The sequence below is a fragment of the Esox lucius genome, chromosome 22 (genome assembly GCF_011004845.1).
Source record: "Esox lucius isolate fEsoLuc1 chromosome 22, fEsoLuc1.pri, whole genome shotgun sequence".
NCBI classification, from domain to species: domain Eukaryota; kingdom Metazoa; phylum Chordata; class Actinopteri; order Esociformes; family Esocidae; genus Esox; species Esox lucius.
Window position 1 is genome coordinate 23,817,622 of NC_047590.1, and position 10,780 is coordinate 23,828,401.

The 10,780-nt window shown below is 39.1% G+C and overlaps 1 protein-coding gene across 2 annotated transcripts in view; it reads left to right on the forward strand.

The window, feature by feature from the left end:
• The window catches only part of LOC105007244 (N-chimaerin), a 38,349-nt gene extending 27,824 nt beyond the window's left edge, over positions 1 to 10,525 (forward strand). For both annotated transcript variants that reach the window (XM_010866088.3, XM_010866089.3), the window contains 7 exons: positions 3,365 to 3,442; positions 4,404 to 4,488; positions 6,362 to 6,535; positions 6,708 to 6,785; positions 7,957 to 8,094; positions 8,200 to 8,305; positions 9,354 to 10,525. In XM_010866088.3, coding sequence (XP_010864390.1) covers positions 3,365 to 3,442; positions 4,404 to 4,488; positions 6,362 to 6,535; positions 6,708 to 6,785; positions 7,957 to 8,094; positions 8,200 to 8,305; positions 9,354 to 9,525 — 831 coding nt within the window. In that variant the 3' untranslated portion in view covers positions 9,526 to 10,525. The remainder of the gene's footprint in view (positions 1 to 3,364; positions 3,443 to 4,403; positions 4,489 to 6,361; positions 6,536 to 6,707; positions 6,786 to 7,956; positions 8,095 to 8,199; positions 8,306 to 9,353) is intronic.
• The last annotated feature ends 255 nt before the right edge of the window (positions 10,526 to 10,780 follow it).

The following is a 10,780-nucleotide window of genomic DNA, read 5'->3' on the forward strand; positions in this document are numbered from 1 at the left end:
AAATATACCACACTAACGTAACTACTTGAGTTGCTATTGTGTACTAATGGCCTCTTTTCTGTGACATGATCAGTCTTTTTGACATGCTTTTTCGGTCTGTCCCCTGGTTGCTTTAACAGGCCACCTATTGAGGACACTACAGGGACACTAAATCACTCTTTCCTTTTTGGACTTTCCCCTTCAGGGAAGACAATCTAATGAATTTATGTAATTTGGGGCTATTAATGCTTTATATGATGGGGAGTCCTATGAAGGGCGAGAGACAGGAAGAGAACGATAGTGGTGAGGTGAGGGAAATGCAATGAGTGTATTTGAGGGATAGAATTGGGCAAACTTAGAAGGATAAGAGGTGAGTCGGAGAGGGAAGAATCTTTTAATCTTTGGTTCTCCATGTCTCTGTGAACCTCAGGCTACCCTGCGCCTGGTTGAATGAGATTGCTGCTGTTTTCTACCCCTGTGCTGTATTGTGCATACTCTTATGTCTTGAGCTGCAGCCAGAAACCTTCTTGATCTGTATTACATTTTCTGTTGCTTGGGTATAGCCACATCTTTGTTTTCCAAAGCGGCTTACAGTAGTGAATGAATACATTTTAAAGTAATCTCTGTCTTGTCCACCACTGTGTGAATTGAACCCACAGCCCTGGTGTTGTAAGCACCATGCCAACTGAGATACACTGAACTCAATCATGCTGCCAATTACTGTCCAGTCAATGCAGTAAATGACTGTGTGCATTTGACCATTTAAAAAATTGTACTCCTTTGTCTGTGTTTCCAAAAGATCACCTCTGTTTTTATTTTACTTCTACATTGGATTTAATAGGTATTCAACCTCCTTGGATTCTTTCACATTTGATGTTGTATCGACATGGAATCGAAATGTATTTGTGATTATTGCATGTAATGTAAAGTATTTAGATATATATCTATATATAGCCTATATATCTATATATAGCCTAATCCGTAGGAAATGTGCATTTATATATATAGCCTATATATATATAGTTTTTTTTGGATAGTTCTGTTTAGAAACAGCTTTCTGTAGATAATAGATATATTTCAAAATTTTCAGGCCTGTGAGGCGAGTAGGCTACGATTCGGTTCATGATGATATAATCTCCAGTTCATGCGCAGTAGCCTTATGCTGTGATTATTTATTCGTCTGCTATACATTTTTTTGCGCGTTCAATATATAAATTTTACTGAACGCGCAAGAGAGAAATGCACATTTCCTACGGATTAGGCTATATATATCCTAATCCATAGAAAATGTGCATTTCTCTCTTGCGCGTTCACTAGCCTACTGCAAAGATCGCAAGTCAGTAGGCTATCGTCAACCTAATCTTTGCAGCCGACAGAAAACACTTGTTTATTAATAAACAATTAAAATGTCTCATTGCAAACCATAGACCATAGCATATAAGAGGCGCAAACAGAGCGGAATTGCAGGTACGGCTCGAAATGGCTGTTATTTCAAATAGAGCATATTTTAAACTAATCGGTTTACCGGTTTCAACCGGCTAATGAGGCTTGGCGGTCGGTCAAGAACATTTTTAGTTTTCGCCGTAGTGGAAGGGGGCCAGACTATGTACAAATAAATGACGTTAACAAAACAAATGAAGCGATAGGCTACTGGTTATAAAACATGCACGTAGGATGCAAATTTTACAATCAAAGGGAGTACATTTGTATTGGCAGAAATTTCACTCGCAAATAAATATATTTGGTCGCAAATTCGGCCATTTTAGTCGCAGTTTGGAGCCCTGCACCATCATGCTTCACAGTTGGGATGGAATTTTCCAGGTGATACAGTGCTTGGAGTTCAGGCTTTAGAGTAACATTTTGGTGTCATCGAACCAGGTAATGTTTTTATCTCATGCTCAGAAAATGTAGTTGGTTCCAGTACTGTCTCTGCAGTGATTCTGCTGCATTCGTTTAACTGTGCAACTTTGCCACACCAGAGTATCTTGTTGTGGGTTTTATGCAAGAGAATAATCTTTGCAACCAGAGGCGCATTAATTTGGCAAGTTTCACAGGAATGAAACAAAAATTCTGAAAATAAGTCCATGCACCCAAATATATGTAGCAATTTTTTTTTTTTAAATTGACCCAGAGTTTTTAGCTGGAGCATAGTACTCTGCAATTCCTTTTGACTACAAAGGGTAGAGTGACTGCCAATTTTGTGTAAAATGCCAGCCTGATTCAACAAAAAGTTAATAAGTTGATTCAGGTGTGTTAGCTCAGGGATACATCCAATAGATGGAATGGCTGGGGGGGCACCAGGAAAGGTTTGGGAACCAATGCTCTAAATTACCATTTTATTTGGAATTTGGGAGTAATGTTGTAAGTAGCTTATAAAATAAAACAAAATTGTTAATTTTACTCAATCATACCTGAATAGTAAAACTAGAGAAACTGATCATTTTGCAGGGGTCTCTTAATTTTTTCCAGATTGTCCATGCTCAGTCTAAACCCTAAAGCTACAGTATCAATGTCAAGTGACATTATACTGCAGTCCTCACCTCTGAATCACTCTGCCTCTGGGGAAATACTATAAAGCCCAGCATATTGTTTTCTTGTATTAGCTTATTCTCAAAGTGACATGTATATACAGCAGTGACTAAACAATCAGCCGCCCCCTTTTGCATGCTTCTTTGCTCACTCTCTGTCACACCCTCTCTTGCTCTCTCGGTCACTCCTGGGCACTGTCCTGCCAGATCCTGCTCACTTGCTTTCTCTTGCTCATTTCCTTGCCCTCTCTCACGCATGCTCCCCCCATCAAGCCGGGCTCTGTCTACTCCAGTAACTGTATCAGTGGGACATAGCAAGTGGGCAGATTAATTCAGCCACATGTTTCATCTGCATAGATGCACAGTCAGTCACATTTGGTGGCACTGTGATTTTGATGGAATACTTCAAGCTCTTACAGTTGTTCATCTCTGACCTTGGCATTGTTTGTGGATTCTACCTGCTGCTTTAGTTGGCTGCTTTGGGTTTACTCACTACTTTAATTCAACGATGCAGGGAGCAGTGCTGAGTACAGGTTAGCTCTTAGCTGCTCCGAGGTGACCTCTGTAAGCTCGCTCTTCATCTCTGTCAGACCTCACGTGGGCATCCCAACAGGTTTACCTGTTCTGTGAGAAAACCGGCAGAATTTACATTTTTATTACCCACCATGCCATCCAAGGGGTTGTATATAGACAGGGAGGAGAAAATATTAATGGCACAGAAGGCTGAGAAGGAAAGGAGGCAGCAGCATATTTGGGCTACAGCACTGGGTGTAAGAATGGGGTCTGGGACGTCACCATGGCCCCAGAAGCCTCCCACCACCTTCTGGCAACCTCTCAAATTGTTTGCCTATTCACAGCTTACTTCGCTGGTTCGTCGAGCCACCCTGAAGGAGAATGATCTTGCGACAAAGTACGAGAAAGTCCACAACTTCAAGGTAAAACCTACACCTGCCTGCTTTTTTACAGATGTTTGGCTGATATTTTCACATCATGTTTGAGCATTTGCCTGATTTGCTTACTTAACAATTTTGCTATGAAAGAGTAACATAATTGCGTGTTTTCCAACTGCACCCTTGACAACACAATACAGCCCTTATTCCAATTCTGCTCACAGAATTTAGCCCTCAGCCTTACCAGTGTAACACAATCACCATCTTCTCCGAAAGACTCTCGGCCAACATCTAGATGTCTTTTTCCCCACAACGTGGGACAGTGAAAATTAAAACTAAATGCTGTATATCGTTTTCTTTAATTTATAGAAATATGCACTGAATTCATATATTTGTTCAGGAATAAATGCATTTCTAATTGAATGTGTAACTAATCTTTTTTATTTTTTTCACGTCCAAGAAAGGATAAAAATATAGGGCAACAATTCCTTTTTTTTCTTTTTTCCCCTTGCCTTTGAACTATTTGGTCTCTGCTGACATCGAGCTTCCATTGTCTCTATCATTTGCCGAAGATGCCTAGCATCCTCTTGCCCATGCCCAAAATAACAATGCAAAACTACTAGGGTGTACATTCATGTTTTGGTAGTCATTGCAGTGAGGGTAAAATCTCCTCATTCTGTCATGCTTTTTACTACAACATGGTGATTTCTGATTGGTCTAGCAGTTACCTGGCAGAATTAGGCATTAGTTGATGTGGTTTCTTTTAGATAAGCGAGAATCCTGTCATCCATTGAAAACACCCTTCTCCCTCCCACCAACGGCACTCACTAGCACCAATTAAGGCCAACAAGTCTGCTTTTCAGTGCTGCTTATCTCTCTCTTACATGGTTTAATTCCCTAATTGGCATATTCAGTGGACAGAGGCTGTAAAGAGCCAGGGGGAGGCCTAGTCTGCCCATTTTATTCTTCTGATAAAAATGTAACCGGCTGTTCATCTCCCCTCTAGGTGCATACCTTCCGGGGACCCCACTGGTGTGAATATTGTGCCAACTTCATGTGGGGCCTAATAGCTCAGGGAGTCAAATGTGCAGGTAAGAGGAGGGTTGGAAACTAACTCTGATCGCTGCTTTGTGTTTAATAAGTCTTATACACACAGCCAGTTTGAACCCGTAGACAATCTCACTTATCACATTAAAGTTCTGTCTGTGAAATAGCTTTTTAAAACCTCCACTCTAGATTGCCAAATCATCCAATAGATGATATGGACATACTTGTTTAGGACACACCCATCCATCAACCATAAATTGTCATGACAAGGTATACACTCACCAGTGACTATTAGGTACACCTATCTAGTGAACGTATTGTTAAGTACACCTATTAGTTCTTGTTTATATTACACTACATTTTCCCGAGACATATTGAAGACTCCAGACGCTAGATTTTGTTATGTTAACTTGCTAATATCAATAGCTTGAAATGCCACCATCCAAGGTAGCGTGCGCCACATTTTCGTTAGTCCCCTTTAAGTCTGAAGCCAATTGTGTCAGAACTGTATCCCACGAATCAGGGACACAGTCCTGCGTGGTCCTACGTCTTGAACATGCCAGTGGATATTCAAATGTTTTGGAAATTACTATGCAAATTAATATAAGACTATCTGGCATTTTATTCTCTCTCTCATAATGTAAACAAGCATTTAAAGCTGTTACGGCAGAGAAAGGTGGATCTAACAAAAAGTATTGTGTAGGGGTTGATAGACAGACATATTTTTATATTTTATATTCCAATTTAAAATGAATGTCACATGTAATTTTGTAAAATACTTTTGCAAGTCACAGTATTTTCACATTTCTCAATGTAGCTTAACGTTTAACAACTTTTTAATGTCTGAATTCTCATGAGAGTACTAAAAGTGTTCAAGGTGACACCAGCAGTCATGGCAGCACCCTGGAAACCTTCATAGTTTTCAATGCTACTCTGGGAAAATTGGTCAAGGACCTTAAGCAAACCTTTAAAAATTATGTGCTGGATAGAGTGGGTTCTTACCTATGTTTTTGCCTGATCGCGTAAGTGGAGCTGGCCAAGAAGAGCGAATGTCTCTTACTGAGTGACTGACTGACTGATTTTAAATAGCTTAGTGGTTAGAGAAGGGAAACTGCGAACTATAGGTCCCGAGTATCTCCTCACAGGCGAAGCAAAGTATGCGTTATGAATTGTTCCGTATAGATGAAAACTTTGCTGGCTAAAACCTTCAGTAACTACGTTATCGTAAGCCTGAAATAAAACAGTTTACGGTTATATTGCGACTGTTTCTGGTGGATTTTCGAAGGACGCATTCGTGCATGCGGGTCAGGATAGAAAAACACATTTGCTGGCTACAACAAACAGTAGTTACGTTATAGTAAGCCTTAACTGTATACGGTTATATTGTGACTGTTTCTGGCATGAAAACGTTCATCTTCAGTCTCGTTAGCAAATACCGGTAAAGCTTATTACTGGCTAATACGCTGTTAAAATGACCAGAGGCAAACAGCATACATAGACGCTTTTTGTGGTGGAGGTAAAGTTAGTAAGAAACTTTAGTTTAACTGTATCAATGTCATTCATGAACTGTGAAATCATCCAGTGGCAAAAGAGGATTTGTTCAGGATAGACACGAGGCTATGCTGATACCCGGCAAATATGGAGCTCCGTGTTGTAGTGGTTAATGACACAGCCTTTGACGTGGGCGACCCGGGTTAAAATCTTGAGAGGGCAACACTTTCTATTGCAGGCCAGCTGAACTAGGCTTGCCTGGTTTGTTGTTTTTACTACTCTTCAATTGAAGTCACTTTGTCTAACTTACTGTGTTATTGCATATTTATTTTGTAATGCAGGGCTTTCATGCAAGACTCCGGTCATTAACTAAAGTTGAAATACAACTATACAGAATTGTCCATATTACTCTCTTTTTCTCTCCAGATTGTGGTTTGAATGTCCACAAACAGTGTTCCAAAATGGTGCCAAATGACTGCAAGCCTGACCTCAAACACGTCAAGAAAGTATACAGTTGTGACCTTACAACCCTGGTGAAAGCACACAATTCCAAACGACCCATGGTGGTAGACATGTGCATACAAGAGATTGAGTCCAGAGGTGTGTGAATTAGCTTTTTTTGTGGGGCTACAGAGTTCAATCCCAATTTACTGTGCACTGGACATATTATGGAAATGTAGGAACATGCAGTGTCATTAGTTTGTGTAAATGTAATGCTATTTTGTTTGCCATTGTACTCCTTTCCCCCTCATTTTCTGTTCTTTATGCATAGGTGTTCAGTCTGAGGGCCTGTATAGAATCTCAGGATTCAGCGATCTGATTGAAGATGTGAAGCTAGCGTTTGACAGAGGTAAGGCCCTTTTCCTCTGCCACTCTATCTCATTCATTGACCAGTTCTCTGGGTGGGGCAGTCAGTGAGTATATAGGCCATGGACAGCATTCTTTTTCTAATGCTGCTACAGCACCTTCACATTTTGTGTGTATAATGTATTGTATATCCATCAATCTACACACAATTCCCTGTAATGACAAAGCAAAAAACATATTGGGCAAATGATTTGCATATAACAATAGATCTATGAGACTGAAGGACAGCTGCCACTGAGAAGTGATATGGCACTTACCATGAATGGTGCCTTGTGTCAGGCATTCATAAGACCAAATTAAAAAAGCTGTAAAGACCTTGAGGTGGGACCACCATAAATGGAGAGGTCAAGTTCGCCGTATGTAAAACGATGTATCTGTTTTCTTATTTTTATAAATTAAATCCTATAACATGACAAAATGTGGAGAAATTGAAGGTATCTGAATATTTTCTAAGGCACTATAGTACAGAAATTGATGAAGAGTGAGGTTGGAGAATAAATGCATTAATTGTTGATGGTTCTTTTTGTATTTGTAGTTATCAAGTAAGGCCTTTTAGCTTGTTAGACTTAATTTTACACTTTTAATGTTGCAGCATCATACAGACAGTTGTTTTGGACTCTGGACTCAGCCCACATGCATTTATTAATCATTACAATTTGTACTCTTAATATGTTCACCTGGCACAGCCAGAAGAGGACTGGTCACCCCTCTGAGCATGGGTCCTCTCTAGGTTTCTTCCAAAATTTCGGCCTTCTTAGGGAGTTTTTCCTAGCCACTGAAATTCAACACTACTGTTGTTTGCTCCTTGGGATTTAAGGCCGGGTGTTTTGTAAAAGCACTTTGTGACAACTGCTGATGTAAAAAGGGCTTTATAAATAAAGTTTATTTTGGTAAAAGTTTATTTTCTTAGATTTATTTGGCTGTCTAATTGCGAGTACAATCAATATATCATGTTTCAACACTAAAGCAATTGCAAAATGTGGACTAACATGATAAAAAACTAAATATCCCTTTAATTTTACAATCTCTAGCATGGCAGCACTGACCAAAAAACTATATTATTGTAAACTGTCCATTTGTCCTTCAGGTTGGTTGCAATTTGATTTCATTTTCTGCCCCAGTAAAGTTAAAATCCTCCTCCTGTCTCCCAATAGATGGTGAAAAAGCGGACATTTCTGTGAATGTGTATGAAGACATCAACATAATCACTGGCGCACTGAAACTATATTTCAGGGATCTACCTATTCCTCTTATAACATACGACGCCTACCCAAGGTTCATGGAGGCAGCAAGTTAGTCCTGGAATTTTTTTATTTTTTATTATTGGTTGTGTGTCTGACTGTGTGTGGTGTGGTTCAAGTCCTGCAGCCCCTGACTGTGTATTTGACGGATTCTAGAGATCTCAGATCCAGACAAACGTTTAGAGGCCCATCATGAAGCTCTGAAGCTGCTACCACCTGCTCACTGTGAAACACTGCGTTATCTCATGGCCCATTTAAAGAGGTAAGACCAGACCTTATAGGAAGTTTTGGTAAAACTTGATAAGAATCTGCTATTATTAGATGTAAAGTAATTTCTTGATTGCATAACTAGCCCCTAAAGCAGTGGAAGCACCTTTTAAAAGCTATAAGGATGACTGGACACTGTTCATTTTGACCTGTCTCAGAAATGCATTTCTCAAATTGAGAAACAATTGGAGTAAATTTGTTGGGCGGGTTGATTTTGGGATAGATCGATATTTTATTTTGCCCATCAAATTTCTACACGTGGTTCCTGTTCCATATAACAGCATCTTTATTTTAAATGACTGACTCCTGTGATGTAAGTGAATACCTGCCATTATTTTGGTAATGTATTGAATTATGATACAAAATAGAATATATTTTAAAATAGAACATACTATTGGCAATATGTAGATATTTTGCCGGGTAGTATTATCCATAATATGCTCCAGTGGTTCTCAAACCTGTACTTCTGTAGGAACCATCCACCGTCTAATTTTTTTGATGTACCCTTATCCAGCTCATCTGATTCAAGTAGTTGAATGCGTGATAATTAGTTGACAAGTTGATTCAACTGGACGACATCTAAAACATGGAATGGCTGGGGCTCTCCTGGAGAGGAGTATTATACCACAGTGCCTTGCAAAATTATTCAATCCTGTTTGATATTTTATTTTAATACATTGACCCTCAAAAGCAAGGATTTTATGATGACCTTGGTTTTCTGTTGGGAAATATGGAGTAGTAGGAAATATCAAGGATGTCAAAGTTTATAAACTGCTTGAAGTCATAAGTCTTAAGGTCTGAGATTGCTGGTTTGAGTTAGTGTAAGACTAACATCAGAGGGTTACATTTCCCTCCCCCTATAAAAAGATTGAACTTTATTATCTTTGTGAATAGCAAAGGTTCTGTTGACACAGAGTGGTAAGAAAAGTAGTTTTGTGGCAGAAAATAAGTTTGTCTTGAATGAGCAGTTCAATGGCCCCCACATTCAGTTGCCCCTAAATGTGTGGTGTAGCTATTTCTATTGACCCTTCCCTCCTCCACAGGGTCATCCAAAATGAAAAGGACAACCTGATGAATGCAGAAAATCTGGGCATTGTTTTTGGGCCTACCCTCATGCGTGCCCCAGACCTGGATGCCATGACCGCGCTCAATGACATCCGCTACCAGAGACAGGTGGTGGAGACACTCATAAAAAATGAAGATATCCTGTTCTGAAAGGGAAAGGGGGTGTTTCAGAAGGAATATTAAACTGATAATGAGATTTACTCATGAAGGAGAAGTGACTAAACTCATTTTCTATATTTTCCCTTTGAGAACCAAGACTTGAAAAATAATGAAGGATTATTTGCGTCGTTGTACATTCTCTCCTACTTCCTTCTGAATAGATCCCATTTGATGGGTTTGGATCACATACATTAAAGTTGTCTTTTGCATGTGCCCCCCCCCCCCCATTTCTGTCGGGGGACATTGATGGACCACACACACAGTGCTTACTTTCCTTGGGATAGCTAGTATGTGTTTTCAGATACCGCTCACTCATTGTGACTTCTGTCTGATCTTGTAGATGTGGCTCGTTGTTACACAATGGGTTTATTTTTTTCTGTGAATCACTAATGTATCTGGATGTTAAATAGAATACTATCATTTTTGAAAACCTTTGAATTTAGATATATTTGTTGTTGTTTTTTCTTTTATTACATTTTCATCCCACTTTGACTTTTAAAGAGATGTGTATATACTTTTCAGCCATGTAGCCTAAAGCTCATAAGGCAAAATGGGTGCCTGAAACTATGTCCTATTAAGTGTGTACCATGCACACCTTGCAACCTCATTGGACTTGATTGTGCCTTTTAACCTTCTGATCAGCATTGTCTATTTGTTTTGGTTGTTCCAAATGTCCCCTGGTGTGACTATGGCAAATGATAACAAGAAAGGTACAGTTCCTGAATAAAATGTGTGCACTTGCTTGCTTAAGCTGTCTAAAGGCATTTGGGGTAGTGGTAGAAGTAGTATTTTTTTTTACTGCAGCCATAGTAGTGCTGGTGGGTGTAATAGTTGTGTTGATTGTATAGGTGTCAATACTAGTAGTGACTGTAGTAAAACTAGTGCTTTTTAGTTTGAACATTCTGAGTGTTTTTGAAGTTATTTCAGTCAAAAGTTAAGAATGTTTTTGCGATAAATCAGTCTACCACCATTAAAGTTAATTTCACATTTTGGTTGCACAAAGTCTTCGTAGCTGAATGTTAGCAGTCAACCTTGAGTCTGGTTTTGTGTGAGTTACTAACTCTGATTTTTATTTTAAATATCCCAAATAAAAATATTAGTACAGTGGATATAAAAAGTCTATACACCCCTGTTAAAATGCCAGGTTTTTGTGATGTAAAAGAATGAGACAAAGCTAAATCATGTCAGAACTTTTTCCACTTTTAGTGTGACCTATAATGTGAACAATTAAATTGAAAAACAAACG